At 56.8% G+C, this 20,444-nt stretch overlaps 2 protein-coding genes across 2 annotated transcripts in view; both read left to right on the top strand.

Annotated features, from left to right (window-relative positions):
• Positions 1–20,444, top strand: part of PADI6 (peptidyl arginine deiminase 6) — a 207,547-nt gene that overhangs the window by 58,666 nt on the left and 128,437 nt on the right. The window lies entirely within an intron of this gene.
• The window catches only part of LOC129647135 (protein-arginine deiminase type-1), a 41,923-nt gene that overhangs the window by 19,474 nt on the left and 2,005 nt on the right, over positions 1–20,444 (top strand). The window contains exons 3-15 of the mRNA XM_055574331.1: positions 759–831; positions 1,455–1,516; positions 2,968–3,085; positions 3,165–3,290; positions 5,222–5,394; positions 5,540–5,643; positions 6,597–6,720; positions 7,099–7,206; positions 8,959–9,110; positions 13,208–13,352; positions 14,159–14,252; positions 18,158–18,237; positions 18,929–19,054. Coding sequence (XP_055430306.1) covers positions 759–831; positions 1,455–1,516; positions 2,968–3,085; positions 3,165–3,290; positions 5,222–5,394; positions 5,540–5,643; positions 6,597–6,720; positions 7,099–7,206; positions 8,959–9,110; positions 13,208–13,352; positions 14,159–14,252; positions 18,158–18,237; positions 18,929–19,054 — 1,485 coding nt within the window. The remainder of the gene's footprint in view (positions 1–758; positions 832–1,454; positions 1,517–2,967; positions 3,086–3,164; positions 3,291–5,221; positions 5,395–5,539; positions 5,644–6,596; positions 6,721–7,098; positions 7,207–8,958; positions 9,111–13,207; positions 13,353–14,158; positions 14,253–18,157; positions 18,238–18,928; positions 19,055–20,444) is intronic.

Below are 20,444 nucleotides of genomic sequence, written 5' to 3'. Positions count from 1 at the left end.
ACGCATGCATCGGACACAGGTGCATACCTGGATGCGTGTGTGTCTCCCACCTAAGGGAGTGGGAAACCTCTCTCACAGACGACACGACACCTTCTCACTCGCCCCCAGGCACCTGCCACACACACAGTGACCCCAGACTCACTGATTCAGCTTTTTCTCCAGTGACACGGGGAAAGTGAGGGCCGTGCAGCTGTTGAGAGCAGGGGCCCTGGAGCTCAGACTCCCCCTCTGAGCCCCGACTACTGGGCCCAGCCTGGGGGCTCTCGGAGAGGCCCAGGTCGAGCCCTTTGCATGGACTCTGGGCCATGGGGAAAGCTCTGTGAGCATGGGCTGCGATCGTGGGGTGGGAAGGGTCGTTGTTCCCATTTTACAGATGAAGAAACAGAGGCTTAGGGAGACTGATTACCTTGCCTGGGTCACTGGTGATGACTGCCCCTTCCCTCATTCTTTCTCCCTGGCCTCCCCATGGATTCCTAAGGGTCCGGCTGCCCCCTGGGGACCTGCCCCCACCCTGTCTGGCCCTCCTGGCCCCTCAGCCCAGCTCTGGGAGCCAGGGAGGCATCCGCTCTCTCCAGCTGGAGAAAGTGGCTCTGGATCCGGGCGCAGAGCCCGTGGGCCCCAGGCCTTCACCAGCAGGGAGCAGCCGGGGCCCCCATCCCCCATCTATGCAGGGCCCTTGGGGTGTCCCCTCCGCCCCCTGCCTCAGCCATCCCTGCAGGCCTGGCCGTGCCCGCTCAGGGCTGCCCGTGTCCCCGCAGGTGAAGATCTCCTACTTCGGGCAGCCGGTGCGCGGGGCCCTGGGCCACAGCGTGCTCTACCTCACAGGCGCAGGTGAGTCCCGCATCTGGTCCAACACGGCCCCTGCCCTTTCCCCGCCACGCTGGCTGCTTGAGGGGCTCAGGGAGGCCCACGGCCATCTTCCTCGTCCACCGAGGAGCTTGGCTTCTTCAGAGGCCGCCCGTCTGCTCCAGACCCCCAGCACCGGAGCGCCAGCTGTGCTCACAGCCACAGGAACCTAGAAACTGCATGGCCCGTGGCCCATGGGAGGCCAGCCAGACCACAGCAGGCCTCCTCCATCCAGAGTCCCGGAGCCCCAAGGCTCGTCACTAAACGTGGGGATCTGCACGCTACGTTCAGCCAGATCCCTGGCAGCGGCCCTAACTGCGGACCCAGCAACTGGAAGCTCAGGCCTCGTCCTGGCCTCCAGAGTCAGGGCCCCCAAGGGCTAGCAATTCAGGGCATGCAGACGAGTGAGAAAGTCAAAAGCCCAAGGCTTGGGTCCCTCAAAACCCAGAGCCACAGGGGTGGGCCTCCCAGGCATTGGGTGTGGTCCCCAGAACAGGGCTGCCCGGCTCTCCTGGGCTTAGGGCAGGGTCAAAGCTTGCCCCGACCTGGACGCTATGGTGGGACAGGGGACCGGGGAGCCCAGGTAACCCCTCCCCATCTCTTTTCAGACATCTCCCTCGACGCTGACACTGGCCGCACGGGCAAGGTGAAAAGGAGCCAAGCCGACAAGGTGGGCCTCCTCGAGCTGTCCCAAGACGGCAGGGTCGACAGGCAGACCTGGGGGTGGTCCTAGGGTGGGACGGCTCTGCCTCCAGAAGGGTGATGGATTCCTGGGCTCTGTGTAGGAGCCAAGCCGACAAGGTGGGCCTCCTCTAGCTGTCCCAAGACGGCAGGGTCGACAGGCAGACCTGGGGGTGGTCCTAGGGTGGGACGGCTCTGCCTCCAGAAGGGTGATGGATTCCTGGGCTCTGTGTATCCAGCAGTGTGGGGAAGCCATCTGAGGACTTCCAATCAGCATGAGTGGGCCTGACACTGTGTGATCAGCGTGCTGTGTGACTCCTGGAAAACAGCTTACCTTCTCTGGGTCTCTCTGGTGCTACCCTACACCTGGGATCTTTTGCTTGAGGTCTTTTCTATTTCCTGGGCTGTGTTTGGACCCCTAAGCATGATAGGTGCCTCATAAAAGGTTGTCAAATGGCTGAATGAAGACTTCCGGTAGAGGAGGCGGCATGGACTACCCTGGTTAGATTCCGAAGAGACAGAGGGTGGGGTGGGCTCTGGGCATTATCCCACAGGAAGTATCTGAAGGCTATCCTGGAAGGATAGAAAGTAAAATTTGTGGGGAAGGACCCCAGGGAGGAAGCCTGGGGTCCTTTGTGGACAAGATGGGGCAGGACCGCCCTGGATGGGTGTGCAGGTTGCTCACTGCACAAGGCTGCTGAGCAAGGCAGTGAGTGCGGCCTGTGATGCAAAGCATATCTTGGGCCCTGATACAGAGAGGGTGGACAAGAGTCCATGTAGGTTAGCAGTGGTCCTGTGAGGTCCCCCAGACCCCAGTTTGAATCCCACCTCTGTGACTTAGGGTTCACCTCCCCAGAGCCTCTTTCCCCTCTCTGTAAATGGGGAAAATAAGCTCTGACTTGCAGAGTCTGGTGAGAATAAAGCAGAGGCAGGTCAGGAAGAGTTTTGATCACAGAGGCAGGACTCCAGCCCTCATCCCCACCTGTCAGCTCCATCCTCCTTGTAGGGCCTGCAGGATCACAAGTGAACATCAGGGACCACTGGGACAGGCCCAGGAGAGGACCCGGGTGGGGAGAGTCCCAGTAGTTCTCTCGCCCTCCCAAGGTCAGGGCGAGGCGTCTCGGCCCCCAGGCAGGGCCAGAACTGAAGAGCCTGGCAGAGGCCACTTCTGGGCTTGGCACTGCCCCCCTCCTTTTGCGGGTGGTGGTTGGGAGGGGCTGCTGTGTACGGTTGCTCAGGTTGCTCACCGCACAAGCGTGGAGTGACTCTGGGTCTGGAGAGCTGGAGCTCTCCAAATCTATTATCCCTCTTTAAATCTTCAAGTAAACCTGGAATACAAAAGTCTCCAAGCTAACAAGGCAGACAGCTCCAGCCAAGTCCAGAACCCCTTCCCAGAGACTGCTGGGTCCCGCTGGCCCTAAGGCCTCTCGTTTTGCACAGGAACACTGGCGCTGGGGCCCTGAGGGCTATGGGGCTGTCCTGCTGGTGAACTGCGACCGGGACAGCCTCAGGTCCGAAGGGACAGACCTCACCGACACCCAGCTGGCCTCGCGGGATGGTGAGCAACAGACGGGACGGGCTGCCCGGGATGGCGCGGGGGGCGGCGCATGGCTGTCTCACGGGGCCACGCTCTCCAGACCTGCAGGACATGTCCCCAGTGGTGCTGACCTGCGATGCCCCTGATGCACTCTTTGAGAGCTACAAGCTGGTCTTGAACGTGCCGCCTTCTGATTCCAAAAGAATGCGGGTCTTCTGCGCCCGGGGTGAGTGGCCTGGAGGGGCCTCTTCCCTCCCTGCTCCAGCCTCTGCTTCCCAAATCATTTCTTTCTTCTCTTGTCCACATCTCTCCCTTCTTCCATCATCATTTTGTAATTCTCACTACCATTTAAAAGCAGCCACTGCATCACAACAGGATCCATGGCCCAAGGAAGAGGGTCCCAAGCGAGACCCATTTTGCAGAGGGGAAAACTGAGGCTCAGACATGTGAATTCACTGCTCTGAGTTCATACAACGAGTTGGGAGTGGAGCAGGCATTCCAAGTCAGTCTCTTGGGCACCAAAGCCCCTCTTGTTTCCACGGCCCTGGCCCTCCCCCGACCCCGTCCCTCCTCTGCTGAGTCAGCACAGATTGAGCTCTCAAGGCAGGGCAAGTGCTGTCCAGGCTGGGCGAGGTGGGGGCAGGGAACAGCAAGCCAAGGCCCAGCCCTGCCTTTGGAATCCAGTTATGCTGCCGGAGAGTTTATTAATCAAACAATGTGGCTTAGAACAAAACAAAACCAGTCCTTAACCCTGAGGTGACCTTACTCGTTTTTATAAATAGCAAGAGACCTTCCTACCTCTTCCTTCTTCCTCTTCACTGTTCAGACTGACTCAGAACTCATTGAAGCTAAATTCCAGCAGGAGCCAGGATGCTTCTTCTCTGCAGCAGTGCTGGAAAGTTAGGGAGGGGTCTGGCCTGGAAATACTCACTGCAATTGCAGAACATAAGCTCCGTGTCCCTAGGTGAGCAGACAAGCCTTCCTGCTGTGAGGACACGCTAGGGTACCGCCTCCCAGACGACCCTCGGGGGCGGGGAAAGGAGACGGGCCAGAACGGCTAAGCCCCAGAAGCTTTGTTTAAAAAATTGAGATGACATTCACAGAAAATAAAAGTAACCATTTTCAAGTCAACAATTTAGTGACATTCCCTGGTGGCTCAGACGGTAAAGAATCTGCCTGCAGTGCAGACCTGAGCTCGATCCTGGGTTGGGAAGATGCCCCGGAGAATGGAAAGGCTACCCCCTCCGGTATTCTGGCCTGGAGAATTCCACAGACAGAGGAGCCTGATGGGCTACAGTCCGTGGAATCACAAAAGAGTCGGACACGCCTGAGCAATTAAACAGCGACAGTCCCATCCCCCAACCCCCAGCCCTGTGCTGCGTCCGACTCTTTGTGACCCCATGGACTGTAGCCCGCCAGGCTCCTCTGTCTGTGCGATTCTCCAGGCCAGAATACTGGAGGGGGTTGCCGTTCCCTCCTCCGGGGCACCTTCCCGACCCAGGGATTGAGCCCTGTCTCTCGTGTCTCCTGGGTCGACAGGTGGGCTCTTTACCACTAGCGCCACCCAATCCCCAGCCCTAGGCAACCGCTAACCTCCCTTCTGTCCCTATGGACGCACTCGTGCTGTGCATCTCCTACAAATGGAATCATACCGTGTTTGCCTTTTGTGTCAAGCTTCTTTCCCCTGGTATAGTGTCCTCAAGGCTCATCTGTGCTGCAGCACGTCTTGGTACTACATTCCTTTTATGGATGAAGGACATGCCGTGTGGGCATTCTGTTTATCCCTTCATCCGCGGATGGACATTTGGGTTGTTTCCACCTTCGGGGCCAGCTGCTTTTATTTCCTTGTCCGATGTAAAGCTTGCACCCACCTCGTGAGAAACGTAATGTTAGCCCATTTTACAGATGAGGAACTGAGGCTCAGAGAGGTTGAGTCATTGAGCTGAGGTCACGCAGCTAGCCCTTGCTGGGGAGGAGCCCGAGTCGCTCTGACGCAGACTGGCTCTGCACCTGCGTTCCTGGCCTCAGGTCTCCTGTCCCATGCCCCACACCCCTGCGTCAGCGCTGGGCAGCCAGAGTTACCGTGACAGTGAGTGCCCCCGGCTATCACATGACCCTGCGCCAGCCTGGCCCCCGTGCTGATTCGGGTCTCCCTAGGTGGGAATTCCCTCCTGGACTATGAGCAGGTGCTGGGGCCCCAGCACCTGTCCTACGAAGTGGCCCGTCAGCCCGGGGAGCGGAAGATCCGCCTCTATGTGGAGGGGCTCAGCTTTCCCGATGCTAATTTCTTGGGGCTGGTCTCCCTCAGCGTCAGCCTGGTAGATACCAAGGTAGGTACGGTGCTGGGGCCGGAGACGGGGTCAGGGAGCTTCAGGGCTCAGCCGGAGGCTCCAGGGCTGGGAGGCTGGGGGCTGGGGCTCCCGAGGCCTGATAAGGCTCCCTGGGGGACCCACTGAGTCCCCATTCTCCTCCTAGACCCTGCATGAGGTGCCCCTCTTCACAGACACCGTGGCCTTCCGCGTGGCCCCCTGGATCATGACCCCCAACACCCAGCCCCCCCTGGAGCTGTATGTGTGCAGGTGAGGCCTCTCCCTCCCGCAGCTCTCCTGTCGCCTCTGGACTCCCAGAGACAGGAGCAGAGCGCGGTACCGGGCTTGGCCCTGCATGCTCGCCGGCTGGGCTCACCGAGGGCCCCCATGGGCACGCCTGGGTAACGGACAGCAGCGAGCTGTCTGGGCCATCAGCCCACCGGCTCTGAGCAGCCAAGGCCCCAGCTGCAGCTCCCCATCCTTACCCTGCCCTGCCTTTAGTAGTCCCGGAACATCCTGGGTTTATTCCAGGCAGAGGGGCCAGGCCCTGTTCAGGTTCCTGGGGGCGGCAGGAGTCCCAGCCTCCCTCTGAGCAGGCTGTGCCCCTGGGCCTGCAGAGTGCGTGAGAATTCAGCTTCCAGGACCATCTGTGAGTCCCGGCCACACCTGGGTCCCTGGTCCTTCTGCCATCTCTCAGAATCCTTGTCAAGCCCCTGGATGGGCAGGGCAGCCTGGACTGGCACGGCTACTCCAGGGCCCTGCAGAGGAGGTCAGACCACCAGAAAGGGCTGTAGACGACTTGGAGCTTAAGTCAAAAGGAAGGCTGTGGTCAGATGAGTCTGCTCTGGTGAGCCGGCTCAGGTGTTCAGACAGGAGGGGGCCATTTCTTTCACTTTGCTGACTCGCCTTTGTTGAGGCCAGTTGTGAGAGACAGGAGGAAATGGGCGCCTCCCCCTCACTGTCCCCGTGGCCGTGAGACTCAGTCCCTGGTCTCCTCAGCAGGGCCCAGAGTCCCGGGCCTGCCCCTCCCCATCACTCCTGCCTGATGGGATGTGGGCACGTGGTCCGTCTCTGTCTCTCGCCCACGAGCCTCTCCAGTGTGGGGACTGTGTGTGGAGCCGAGGGCGGCCCGGGCCCAGCACGGACGGCACCCAGGCCCCTCCGTCCACCCCCAAGGCTGCTGTCAGCAGCCCCGCTTCCCTGCCCTCTCCTGTGATTTGCAGTGTCCTAGACTCTCATGGCCCGAATGCGCAGTTTCTGAGTGACTTGTCCGATCTGGCACTGAAAGCCAGCTGCAAGCTGATGATCTGCCCTCGGGTTGAGAACCGAAATGACCGCTGGATCCAGGTGGGCGAGGAGCAGCCCTGGGCGCGGGGGGCAGCCCAAGCCCCGTCCCCCACCCCGGCTTTGGGGAGCGGCCTCTGCGGCTCTCGCCCGGCTTCTGTCTCCCTAGAGAAGCTGGGCCGGCTGCCAGGACTCAGGGTGGGCGCGCGGCCTGGGGGAGCCCTCTTCTCCCACGGCCTGCATCGCTCGGTGTGTCCTGCTTCCCCCCAGGGCCTCTGGCTCAGGCAGAGCCCTCCCCCAGCTGGGTCCCCGAGGGACCTCCTGCCCGCTCGAGGTCTTGGGGAAGGTCTGCTGCCCTGCCCACCCCGGGCCTGCGGCGCTAGCCCCTTCTCAATGCGAGACCGAGGCGGTCATAGAGGCCTTTTTTTCTCACCTTCCCAGGATGAGATGGAGTTTGGCTACACTGAGGCCCCACACAAAGCCTTCCCCGTGGTCTTCGACTCCCCCCGAAACAGAGGCCTGAAGGATTTCCCTTATAAGAGGATACTGGTATGTGGCAAAGTGCAGAGTGCAGCCACCGTGGGTGCCTGCCCCTGCGGGACCCACTGTGCAGTCTTGCCTGGCCCCAGTCCTTCAGGGGCTGCAAAGGGACGCAGGAGGGGGGCTCTGGCGAGCGGGGAGTTAGGGGGAGGCTTGGGGAGGAGTATGTAGATGAAATGCAAATCACCCCTGTTCTGGGAGGGGCCCTGGTCTCCCCCCAGGGGCTGTGAACAGACGAGTCAGCTCCGGGGAGAGCAAACTGCGCTTTGGTGGGCACGCATCCTCAGTGACCCGCACAGTTCCTGCTTGTGTGCCGGGGCCTCTCCTCAGTAGTCGGTGTTTTCTGAACACCTACTACGTGCCAGGCCCCACGCTGCCTGCCGGGCACAGGAGGGCGGCAAGAGCCACTCCAGCGACCACGCCCTGAGTTCCAGGCCCCCCCCGCAGCTTCTCACAGTTGCTCATTTAATCCACATGGACTCCTGTGAACGAGTACTATCATTATTCCCTCCTTACTGAGGCTCAGAGAGGCTAAGCACTAGAGACCACAGAGCTAGGTAGCAGCGGCACCGAGATGTAGAGCCAGAGGGGCCGCCTCCACGGCCCCTGCTCTTGACCGCTAGGCTAAGCCGCCTTCTGAGGGGTCCCTGCCCCAGAGCACCCGCCTCCGCCTATTTACTAGCATCCTCCCCCATGGCCAGGACAATGCCCGAGTCCTGGGGGCTCCACTAGGGATGTCCAGGAGCTCCTGGTCACACAGAACAGGGCCGTTACCCCACCCAAGACGGGTCAGAGGTCAGTCCCCAGGGAGGTGACCATGAGCCCTGCAGGCTGAGTCTGCGTCCACAAAGGGCCTGACCCCAAGCCCTGGGCTTGACCAGTCCATTGTATTTTCCACTGATCTCTGCTCTACCCTGGGAGCTCAGATGGTAAAAACTCTGCCTGCGATACAGGAGATGTGAGTTCCATCCCTGGGTTGGGAAGATCTCCTGGAGGGGGGCATGGCAACCCACTCCAGTATTCTTGCCTGGAGAATCCCATGGACAGAGGAGCCTGATGGGCTACAGTCATGGGGTCACAAAGAGTTGGTCGTGCCTGAGTGACTAACACTGTCTTTCTGGTGTCTTGATCGTTTCCTTTCTTCTACTTCCTTTAGGTTTAATTTGCCATTCTTTTCCTAGCTGGAAACGGAAACGAAGATTTTTCGACCCTTTCTCTTCCTGATGATTTTAGAGCTATGTCGTTCCCAAGAAATGCTATTTACTGGAATGCCCACGGGTTTTAACATGCTGCGTGCTTATTACCTCTCACTTCAAAATACGGTGTAATCTCCCCTTTGATTTCTTCTTTGACCCACGGGTTCTTTACGATGTGTTGTCTCATTTCCAAACATTTGAGATTTTCTACTTACAGTTCTGTTATTGGCTTGGGTATTGCTTACCAAATGGAACGTATTTTTTAAACTTTTAATTTTCTGTTGGAGAACAGTTGCTGAGCAGTGCTGTGTTTGTTTCAGGCGTGCAGCAAAGTGAGTCAGTTATGCCCATGCATGAATCTATCGTCTTTTTTGGGGAGGTGGGTTTCAATAGCACAACGCTCAAGGAACAGAGAGACCTTGTGAAAATCGAATAGAGGTTGTTTCTAGGGAGTGGATTCCTGCAGGAGCACCACTCGGCCCCTACCCCGAGAGCTGTCTCTTCCTGTTCAAACTGACCCCTCCTTGGCGGGGGTGGGGTGTGGATTTTCCTGGTTCTCCCCTAGGGTCCTGACTTTGGATACGTAACCCGGGAAATCCAGTCCACCGGTGTCTCCGGCCTTGACTCCTTTGGCAACCTGGACGTCAGCCCGCCAGTTGTGGTGGAGGGCAAGGAGTATCCCCTGGGCCGGATCCTCATCGGCAGCTGCCTCCCCAGGTGAGAAGCCGGGGAGCGGGTAGGGCATGGGGCTGGAGGCTCTGGGGGGGCCCGGGGCATGCAAGGCGGCATCTATCCCCCCCCACCCACAGACACAGACACAGCTCTTCAGTCTGAGAAGTGGTCCTAACTTCCTGCATGGACTCCTAGAATCAAAGACTCAGAGGACTGGAATCTTAGATCGAAAAGCTCACAGAATCTTTGGAAAAACCAAACTAGTGGCCCACAGTCTTCTGACGTGCCTAGAACTTTACGGGCGTGATTAGTCCCCAACATTGCTGCTGCTGTTTTGTTGCTCAGTGGTGTCCAACTCTTTGTGACCCTGTGGACTACAGTCCTCCAGGATCCTCTGTCTATAGGATTCTCCAGGCAAGAACACTGGACTGGGTCACCATTTCCTTCTCCAGGGGATCTTCCTGACCCAGGGATTGAACCCCAGACTCCTGCATTGGCAGGCGGGTTCTTTACCACTGAGCGAGTGGGGAAGCCCAGTCGCCAACATTAAACATATATATATCAGGAACCTTCATATAAAAAGCAGATTTCTGGCTGCTTTTGAAACATCAGAAGAGCAAGGAGGTGATAAATAATCCAGCACAGAAGTAGGAATGGATCCTTGACTTCTCTGGGGAGGAGATTGGGGAGGAGATAAAATAAGTGCTGTCCTGCAACAGTGGGAAAGGGGGCAGGCGTCACCACGCGGCCGCAGTCAGGACACCAGCTGACAGACGCGATTCGGTGGGTCCCACCCTGGGCAGCTGTCATCGAGCAGGAAACAAGGTATTTAGGGTTTAGGGCTCCAGACGGATGACAGTGTCTGTTAAATCCTCTTGGGAGGGTCCCCAGGGTCCCCACCCAGCCTGCGGGCAGTTGAAGAATGGGGTGTGTAGCCCAGGGATCCCAGTGTAAGCCCCTGCTTCCTGCCTAAAGACTGAGCCCACCGCAGGCCCCAGAGGTGGCCTTTCCCTGTGTGTGGGGTTGGCCTGGAGCCCAGGGGTACCCCCGCTTGCCTCTCCAAGCCCTGGCTGTCTGGTCTTGGGCCTGGAGCAGCCTCAGATGCTGAGGGAAGGTCACCCAGCCTCAAAGGGTGACCTTGGCAGCCTCAGCGTTCTGGGTCAGGTGAGGCTTCCTGGTGCCAACCCAGGTGTGAAGCTGGGTGCCCAGGCTGGATGCCCTGGGCTGAGGTTGGCCAGGACTGGAGGAGTCCATTCACCTTGCTGGTGACTCAAGCCCAGCCCCGCCCTGGGGCCGGATCCTGCCCACAGCCCTGGGTGCAGAAGGCCCTGGACATCTGGGGAGTCATTCTGTGCCTCCCGGAGGGATCTGAGGGGAAGGCGCACAGGCTCTGAACATCCGGTGTGTCTGGGTTTGAGTCCTGGCTCTGCCACTCACTGGCCACATGATTTGGGGCACAGGGCCTGACCGGTGCCTACCACAGGGCCTGGTACCTCGCAGGTGCTTGATTACTTCATTTAAAAATATTTATTATATGCCTACTATGTGCAGGGCTTCCCTGGGGGCTCAGCGGTAAAGAATCTGCCTGCAATGCAGGAGATGCATTTGCTCTCTGGGTGGGGAAGTTTCACTGGAGGAGAAAACGGCAACCCAACCCAGCATTCTTGCCTGGGAAATCCCATGGATGGAGGAGCCTGGTGGGCTACAGCCCATGAGGCTGCAAAGAGTCAGACACGACTGAGCGACTTCACAGCAACTATGTGCCAGGCACTGGTGAAGGTACTGGGGATAAATCAGGCACATGGTTAAATGAACAAATTATTCTATACTTCATTCCTCAGTTTCCTCATCAGTGAAATGGGCTCATAAAAAAAAAAAATTCCTGTCGTATGAGTCTGGGTAAACTCCGCGAGCTGGTGATGGACAGGGAGGCCTGGCATGCTGCGGTTCATGGGGTTGCAAAGAGTCGGACACGACTGAGCGACTGAACTGAACTGAAGCTTTATAATAGCTGTTTCTGGGGATAAAAGAACTCAGATTAAGCACCTTCCAAATGCTTAGATATTATTTAGCTGGACCCCTAGCAGTGGATCTGCCATGAAGCAGGTTGGAACTCAATGGATCAAAGTTATTGATCACCTACATGCCATGAACACGGTGCTTTACCCAGATCACACCCATTGATTTTTACAACAGCCTTATGAGGCTGGGATGACTACGATCCCTATTTTACAGATGAGAAGGTTGAGGTTTAGAGAAGAGGACACACCCATTCATGCATGCATCTGTCAATTCAATAAATACATATGGAGACTTCTTATATGCCAGGTCTGAGGCCCAGTGCTGGGGATAAAAAAAATGTTCTAGAAACTCCCAGGCCCAGAGCAAGGACCCCAGACAGGAAGATGCAGGGTCTCCAGCACATCTGGGTCCCACCCCATTGGCCATCGTGTTGAAAACCAGGAGCAAAGGTCTTGGTGGACAGATGGGGCCCTGAGGCTCAGAGAGGGACAGCTACCACTTAGGATCACACAGCAAGTCAGCCAAATAGTCAGAAATCAGATTTCCTCTTTGGACCCCAAATTAAAATTTAACTCCAGGCTGCTGTCCTATATTCTTGTCTCAGCTTCTGAGCTTAGCAGCGAACAAAATGGACCACCTGCATACCTTCTAGCAGAGAGAAACAGACAATAAGCCACCTTGATGAATAAGTAAATCAAATACAGTGTGTTAAAGAGAAGAAGCATGGTGGGAGGCTGACATTTCCCTGAAGGAAATGAGACGTTAAAGATGTGGCTGTTTGGGAGGAGAATGTGAAGGGAGTGCAAAGGCCCCGAGGCGGGGATGAGCTGGAGACATCAGAGGACCAGCAAGGAGGCCAGAGGGGTGGAGCAGAGTGAGCAGAGGGTGTGGGGGGTGCACTCAGATCACGACCTGGGCCTGGTACTTGTACACACCTCACAGGGTCGTCATGGGGATTACGTAAGATGCCGAGTGTGAGGAGCCCCGGGCAGACGCGCAGGAGGGGCTCAGCAAAGGCCCGCTCCTTCCCACTGCCCTGAGCTCTCCATGCTCTGCGCCTCACATTTAAACCGATCTTGGGCAATTCTGCCTCCTGGTGGCAGCTCTGATGTGACTCAGAGGCCAGGTCTGACGCTTCCTAGAGCGGGAGTCATCCGGCCCATCCCCGGCCACCAGGCAGAGGGCCGCAGAGCCCCAAGGGGGGTCAGGCTTAGGTTAGGGCTCTGTCCCCCTCCCCCTGATGCGTTTCCGATTCCTGCTTTCTGCTCATGAATAATTTCCGAAGTCTCATTCCTTTCCACCATCTCAGGTCTTTTAAAATTGCCAACACTATGTTAAAATAATAGAAATACAGGGAAAACATTTTCCACGTTCCCATCCCCCAAATCAAATCAATGTCTCATGCGTCACTGCGGGTCGGGTCTCCCTTCTGGTTCTGTCGATGACGCATTCGAGTTATATAGACTGCGGACTCTTACGCAGCTGTCCAACAGACCTTCACAAATATGTCTGAGCATCTGTTCTATAAGAGGTGCTAGGGATGCAGGGAAATACAGGCTCTTTGGGAGCTTAGTGAGATGCCAGACAGCAAACGAAATGTCCAGTGTGCCAAGTAGCACCAAGGACTGTAAAGAAAAATAGAGCTCGGGAATGAGTGGGAGGGTCATTGCCATTTCCAAAGTCCATGTAGAGGAAGAAGGCGACCCTGGAGTTAAACACGAAGAAAGTGAGAGATGGGACATGCTGGACTGAGCAGGTGGGGGTGCCTTGCCAGGTTCTGGTCGTATTGGGAAGCAAAGGCTGAGGGCCTCGGTGAGGAGCTGACCCTCTCTGCATCTCGGGAGCTGAGATGAGGGTCTCCAGTTCTCTTTGGCAGAGGGAGGGCTCTCATTTGACTGTTTTGTGGGCAGGGGAGGGTACCTGGGGGTGAGGGAGGGACAGGCTCTCGTGTGGTGCTCAGGATGGACAGTCCCTGGAAGCAGCTGGAGACTGGGGCCGGGATGCGGGGACTGAAGAGGCCCATTCAGAGCGCTGACGGAGGCCTGGGAAGGGCTTGGGAAGGGCCTGCAGTGCGCTGGCACACGGCGGGCGCGAGGGCACCCTGCACTCTCCCCCAGCAGGTCTGGCGGGCGGCGCATGGCCAAGGTGGTACGTGGCTTCCTGGGTGCCCAGCAGGTGCAGGCGCCCGTGGAGGTCTACTCCGACTGGCTCTCTGTGGGCCACGTGGACGAGTTCCTCAGCTTTGTTCCCACCTCCGACCAAAAGGTAAGTCCCCCCTCCTCCTGCCTCAGCCACCCTGCCCCACCCTGATCCGATGGGGCGGGAGAGGGCGAGGCCACCTGACACTGGGTCATGACCTCCGTCCACAGAAAGCCTGGGGTCAGATGCCCTTTGGGCCAGGCGGTGTGCATCCGGGCGGGCTTCCTGGAGGAGGTCAGAGCCCGGGTCGGCAGGGCACTCATATTCTGATGATTCGTGTACCCATTTTCACACTTACTGGGTATCTGCTCTGATCCAAACCTCTCAGCCAAGACCCAGGAATGACACTGGTAATAATTGGTAACATTTACCGAGCACGTATTAGGTGTGCATGTCTTAACGTGTTGAATCCTCTAGCAACCCAAGAAGAGGGCACTATGATCATTGCCCCCATTTTATAGATGGAGAAACCGAGGCTCAGAAGGGTAGTTAACTAGCAGGGTGAGACTTCCAGATGGCGGGCACTGGACCAACATGTCAGACACTCACTTCCTTCCAGAGGTGACCAAGGAGGGCACAGCCCACGGGGGGCAGGCAGCCGGGAGGGGAGGCCTCCTAGTGACCAGTGGTCAAGTTTCTTGGTGGGCAAAATGGGGAAGGGCTTCCAGGCGAGGAGAAGGTCACGGACAAATGTCTGGAAGTGTGGCGTGGCTTGGAGGATCGGAACTTCGGACAGGCCTGTGGCTGGTGGGGGAGATGGACGGGGGACCGCCACGTGCAGTGTGGCCTGGGAACCCAAGCCCCTCCTGAGTCGGGGGCGCGTGCCTCGGGGGGTGCCTGTCCACTGAGCCACTCCTCCTCCTCCGTGCCAGGGTTTCCGGCTTCTCCTGGCCAGCCCCAGCGCGTGCCTCAAACTGTTCCAAAAGAAGAAAGAGGAGGGCTATGGGGAAGCAGCCCAGTTTGACGGTGAGTGCCAGTGAGCCCATTACCCCACCAGATCCTGCCCTCTGGCTGCCAGCCCTGGGCACCACTGATGCCCATCATGGCCAGGCTGCGCTTACAGGCCCTTTGTCTGCCAGCTCTCAGCTCAGAGTTCATCACTGATCTTCCCAACATCCTTATGGGAGCCAAAGATGAGGGCTTTCCCTTGCTTGGGCCAGGGATGGAAGCCAACGGCCCGCGGCTTGCCCCAGGCACAGCGGCCCCCTCCAGTGCGGGGCTGCTCCTGGCCACCGCCCAAGAGGAGAAAGAAGCAGGAAGCTATGGGCCCTCCCTCATGCCTGTCTGCAGACACTTCCGCCCGCTTGCCCAATCAGATCATCCGACCTCTTCTCTGTATCCCCTTCCACGGAGGAGGAAACTGAGGCTCAGAGAGGAGAAGGCTTGCCCAGGGTTATGCAGCAGGGAGGGGAAGAGGTGCAGAGCCAGGAGGGTGCTCAGGGCCTCTCTGTGGAGCCCCCTCTACAGACCTAGCTGGCTCCCTCAGCATCCCCGCCTTCCCCACCATGGAGCTCAGTGTTCTCACCTGGGGCGTGCAGCACTGGAAGGCATGTGGCGCAGCCTTCCGCAAGGGCAGGTTTGGATCCAGAGCCCAGCCTCCGCCTGCTGACTCTGGGATCAAGGGTGCGTTCTGAACCTCCCAGGGCCTCTGTTTCCTCTTTCTGAATGCGCTGTGATAACCAACCTGATCCAGCATTGCTGGAATGATCAATCAATAATAAATATAATAGGAGTCCCAGAGCACAGTGGGTGTTCAATAATGGTTCAGTTCAGTTCAGTCGCTCAGTCGTGTCCAACTCTTTGCGACCCCATGAATTGCAGCACGCCAGGCCTCCCTGTCCATCATCAACTCCCGGAGTTCACTCAGACTCTGTCCATCGAGTTGGTGATGCCATCCAGCCATCTCATCCTCTGTCATCCCCTTCTCCTCCTGCCCGCAATCCCTCCCAGCATCAGAGTCTTTTCCAATGAGTAGCTGTATTGTAATTACTAGGCTTCCAGGGGGCACTAGCGGTAAAGAACCTGCCTGCCAACGTAGGAGACGTAAGAACCATGGGCTCGATCCCTGGGTTGGGAGGATCCCCTGGAGGAGGGCATGGCAACTCACTCCGGTATTCTGGTCTGAAGAATCCCATGGACAGAGGAGCCTGGCGGGCTATAGCCCATAGGGTCCCAAAGAGTTGGACAGGACTGAAGCGACTTAGCATGCACACACTGCAATTATTTAGGGCCTCCATGAGCTCAGGAGTCCTCTCCCAAGGAGCTTATAATCCATCACCAGGATTTCAGTTCAGTTCAGTCACTCAGTTGTGTCCGACTCTTTGCAACCCCATGAATCGCAGCACGCCAGGCCTCCCTGTCCATCACCAACTCCCGGAGTTCACTCAAACTCATGTCCATAGAGTCAGTGATGCCATCCAGCCATCTCATCCTCTGGCGTCCCCTTCTCCTCCTGCCTCCAATCCCTCCCAGCATCAGAGTCTTTTCCAGTGAGTCAACCCTTCGCATGAGGTGGCCAAATTACTGGAGTTTCAGCCTCAGCATCAGTTCTTCCAATGAATACTCAGGACTGGTCTCCTTCAGAATGGACAGGTTGAATCTCCTTGCAGTCCAAGGGACTCTCAAGAGTCTTCTCCAATACCACAGTCCAAAAGTATCAATTCTTCGGCGCTCAGCTTTCTTCACAGTCCAACTCTCACATCCATACACGACCACTGGTAAAACCATAGCCTTGACTAGATGGACCTTTGTTGGCAAAGTAATATCTCTGCTTTTGAATATGCTATCTAGGTTGGTCATAACTTTCCTTCCAAGGAGTAAGCGTCTTTTAATTTCATGGCTGCAGTCACCATCTGCAGTGATTTTGGAGCCCAGAAAAATAAAGTCTGACACTGTTTCTACTGTTTCCCCATCTATTTCCCATGAAGTGATGGGACCAGATGCCATGATCTTCGTTTTCTGAATGTTGAGCTTTAAGCCAACTTTTTCACTTTCCACCTTCACTTTCTTCAAGAGGCTCTTTAGTTCCTTTTCACTTTCTGCCATAAGGGTGGTGTCATCTGCATATCTGAGGTTATTGATATTTCTTCTGGCAATCTTGATTCCAGCTTGTGCTTCTTCCAGTCCAGCATTTCTCGTGATGTACTCTGCATATAAGTTAAATAAGCAGGGTGACAATATACAGTCTTGATGTACTCCTTTCCCTATTTGGAACCAGTCTGTTGTTCCATGTCCAGTTCTAACTGTTGCTTCCTGACCTGCATATAGGTTTCTTAAGAGGCAGGTCAGGTGGTCTGGTATTCCCATCTCTTTCAGAATTTTCCAGTTTATTGTGATCCTCACAGTCAAAGGCTTTGGCATAGTCAATAAAGCAGAAATAGATGTTTTTCTGGAACTCTCTTGCCTTTTTGATGATCCAGCAGTTGTTGGCAATTTGATCTCTGATTCCTCTGCCTTTTCTAAAACCAGGTTAAACATCTGGAAGTTCACGGTTCATGTATTTCTGAAGCCTGGCTTGGAGAATTTTGAGCATTACTTTACTAGCGTGTGAGATGAGTGCAATTGTGCAGTAGTTTGAGCATTCTTTGGCATTGCCTTTCTTTGGGATTGGAATGAAAACTGACCTTTTCCAGTCCTGTGGCCACTGCTGAGTTTTCCAAATTTGCTGGCATATTGAGTGCAGCACTTTCACAGCATCATCTTCCAAGATTTGAAATAGCTCAACTGGAATTCCATCACTTCCGCTAGCTTTGTTCATAGTGATGCTTTCTAAGGCCCACTTGACTTCACATTCCAGGGTGTCTGGCTCTAGGTCAGTGATCATACCATCGTGATTATCTGGGTCATGAAGATCTTTTTTGTACAGTTCTTCTGTGTATTCTTGCCATCTCTTCTTGATATCTTCTGCTTCTGTAGGTCCATACCATTTCTGTCCTTTATCGAGCCCATCTTTGCATGAAATGTTCCCTTGATATCTCTAATTTTCTTGAAGAGATCTCTACTCTTTCTCATTCTGTTGTTTTCCTCTATTTCTTTGCACTGATTGCTGAGGAAGGCTTTCTTATCTCTTCTTGCTATTCTTTGGAACTCTGCATTCAGATGCTTATATCTTTCCTTTTCTCCTTTGCTTTTCACTTCTCTTCTTTTCACAGCTATGTGTAAGGCCTCCTCAGACAGCCATTTTGCTTTTTTGCATTTCTCTTCCATGGGGATGGTCTTGATCCCTGTCTCCTGTACAATGTCACGAACCTCCGTCCACAGTTCATTAGGCGCTCTATCTATCAGATCTAGTCCTTTAAATCTATTTCTCACTTCCACTGTATAATCATAAGGGATTTGATTTAGGTCATACCTGAATGGTCTAGTGGTTTTCCTTACTTTCTTTAATTTAAATCTGAATTTGGCAATAAGGAGTTCATGATCTGAGCGACAGTCAGCTCCCGGTCTTGTTTTTGTTGACTGTATAGAGCTTCTCCATCTTTGGCTGCAAAGAATATAATCAATCTGATGTTGGTGTTGACCATCTGGTGATGTCCATGTATAGAGTCTTCTGTTGTGTTGGAAGAGGGTGTTTGCTATGACCAGTGCGTTCTCTTGGCAAAACTCTATTAGTCTTTGCCCTGCTTCATTCCATACTCCAAGGCCAAATTTGCCTGTTACTCCAGGTGTTTCTTGACTTCCTACTTTTGCATTCCAGTCCCCTATAATGCCAAACCTTAGCCCCATCAGGGTTTCCAGTTCCTGGTTTCCTCTGTTCTAGCTTCAGACCCTGGGGCTGGGGTGGAAGCTTGTGGCCCCGGTTGTTTAGCCCAGGCCCCAGGCGGCCCGAGGCCGTGCTCGCTGAGCCGGCTACAGTCTTGCTTCTCTTGCAGGCTTAGAGCACCAGGTGAAGAGAAGCATCAACGAGATGCTGGCCGACAGGCGTCTCAGGAATGACAACCTCTACGCACAGGTGAGGGGAGTGGAGGGGGGAGCAGCCCCGGGAACCGCTGGGGTGGGGACTCTCCTGGGGCTGCTGAGGCCTGTGGGCAGGGCAGGGCCTCTCTCTTGGGACCCACAGTCTGATGGAACAGACACCGTCGTGCTAGTGTGACGGGGGAGGTCTTGGTCCATTCTGGGGAAACGATGGGCTTCTATGGAGTAATGTTGACTCCCCCGAGAAGTGTTGTGAGACGGGAGAGGTGGGGGTCTGCAGGGGTGAGGGGTGGGAAGGTGGGGGTCCGGGAGACTTAATGAGGAGATGGGGTGGGAGGAGGCCCCAGGAGTGGGGGGCCCATGCCTGAGTGTGCCCGGGGCAGGCCTGGCAGAGTCCACGCAGTCAGTGCGAAGAGGCCCGCTTCTCCCCTGTCCGCTGAGCAGGGCGAGAGCGTGAGTGGCCGGGGGGGTGGCAGCAGGCACTCAAGGAACCAGAAAGCGCTGGGGTGCAAACCCCAGGCCCACTCCTTCCTCGCTCTGTGCCCTTGGGCAGGTCTCTCGAGCCTCAGTGTCCCATCCGGGGTAGCAGTGGCAGAAAGCTGTCGTGAGGCTCACACCAGCTGAAGGGCGCAGGGGGCCTGCGTGGGGGTGGCCTGAGCTAAAGGGCTCAGCTGACGCTGCCCCTTCCCGGCTCCCTGGGCTCTGGGGCCTCTCCCCTCACCCCCCAGAGGTGCATCGACTGGAACCGGGAGGTGCTGAAGCGGGAGCTGGGCCTCACCGAGCAGGACATTGTGGACATCCCGCAGCTGTTCTCCCTGAAGGATGCCCATGCAGAAGCCTTCTTCCCCGACATGGTGAGGGTGCCAAGGGAGGTGGGGTTCCTTCTGCCCTGGGGGCCCGGGAGTCCTGGTGGGCGGCCAGTCGGGGGTCCGGGGGAGAAGCCCTCCCTGTCCGAGGGCCTCTGCAGGACTCACCTTTGGGGGCAGATAGAGAGCATCTTCATCACAGGTTCCCACCAGGGTGACTTTGCCTGCCTCGGGGCACTCTGCTCCACGAGGAGGATGCCACAGCATCTGGTGGGTGGAGGCCACAGACAGCCAGACACCCTGTGGTGCCCAGGGTGGCCCCAGGATGGAGCACTTTTCCCCTGAAAATGGAGAGCGGGAGCCTGGTTTGGGTCCAGTGCTCCAAGCTTTTGCTCGGGTGCCTTGGTTGCCTGTCCTGCTCCCCAGGGGCAGCCTGGCTGTCAGTAACGCGGGCAGCTGAGCAGCAGATGAGCCACTGGGATCTCACGGCTGGGGCCCCTGCTGCCCAGAGTGCCCCTCAACCCCCTGGGAAAGGATGTGGAGGCATTGGCAACAGCGAGTAGGGGCTCCCAGGACGGGAGACCCTCCCCCTTCAGCCTGGGGGCTCTAGCTCGAATCCCTGTCGCTGGACAAGCCAAGGATGGGGCGTGAATCGTGAGGTCCTGATTGGATTCAGGCAGGACGCGTTCACTCCTCACCCCTCGCTGTGGGCTCCTTCACACCCTCGGTTCTGCTGATATCCGGAGCTGAAGGTTCCGTCTGCTGGGGGTGGGGGATGTCCTGTGAACCGTAGGATGCTCGAAACGCTCCCCGAAAGGCAACGCCGGCCCGGCTGAGAACCGCTGCTCTGAGGCGCTGCCGTCAGAGCCTTCTCGGGCGACGGCAGCCTTCTACGCCAGCGTGACGTGGAAGCCGCCACATGTGGCTTCTGAGCGCTTCAAATGTGGCCAGTGCGACTGAAGAGCAAATTTCTACTCAGTCAGCACCACCTGTGGCTAATGCCACTGCACCAGGCATCTCAGCCCCAGAGGTCGGCCTGGCTCCGGCTCTGCTGAGGCTGGAGGGGGGCGCCCACAGCCGTGGTCGCCCTCCCTGGGTTGCAGCCTTGTCCACACCTGCTGGGAGCCCCCTCTCCGAAACGCCGCCCTTTATGGGCATCTTCCGGCTGCAGGACAGACCCAGCTAGAGGACCCCGGTGTGTCCACACCGGAGGACTCTCAGGGAACGCTCGGTTAACCCCCGTTTGTCAGACGCAGAGAGAGCCTGTTGGAGCACAGAGGTCATTGCCTGGGGTCTCCAGGGAGCAGATGGATCGGCCTGCTGTCCCCCGAGTCCTCGGGGAGCAGGGCCGGGCTGGCCGCATCCCTGAATGCCAGCCTCGGGTCTTCCCCCCGCACTGTGCCCCTCTGCATGCCCCCCTTCCATCCCTGATGTTCCG

The sequence above is a fragment of the Bubalus kerabau genome, chromosome 3, assembly GCF_029407905.1.
Source record: "Bubalus kerabau isolate K-KA32 ecotype Philippines breed swamp buffalo chromosome 3, PCC_UOA_SB_1v2, whole genome shotgun sequence".
Classification (NCBI taxonomy): Eukaryota; Metazoa; Chordata; class Mammalia; order Artiodactyla; family Bovidae; genus Bubalus; species Bubalus kerabau.
The sequence above is the reverse complement of the archived record's forward strand: the minus strand, read 5'-3'. Positions and strand labels throughout refer to the sequence as shown.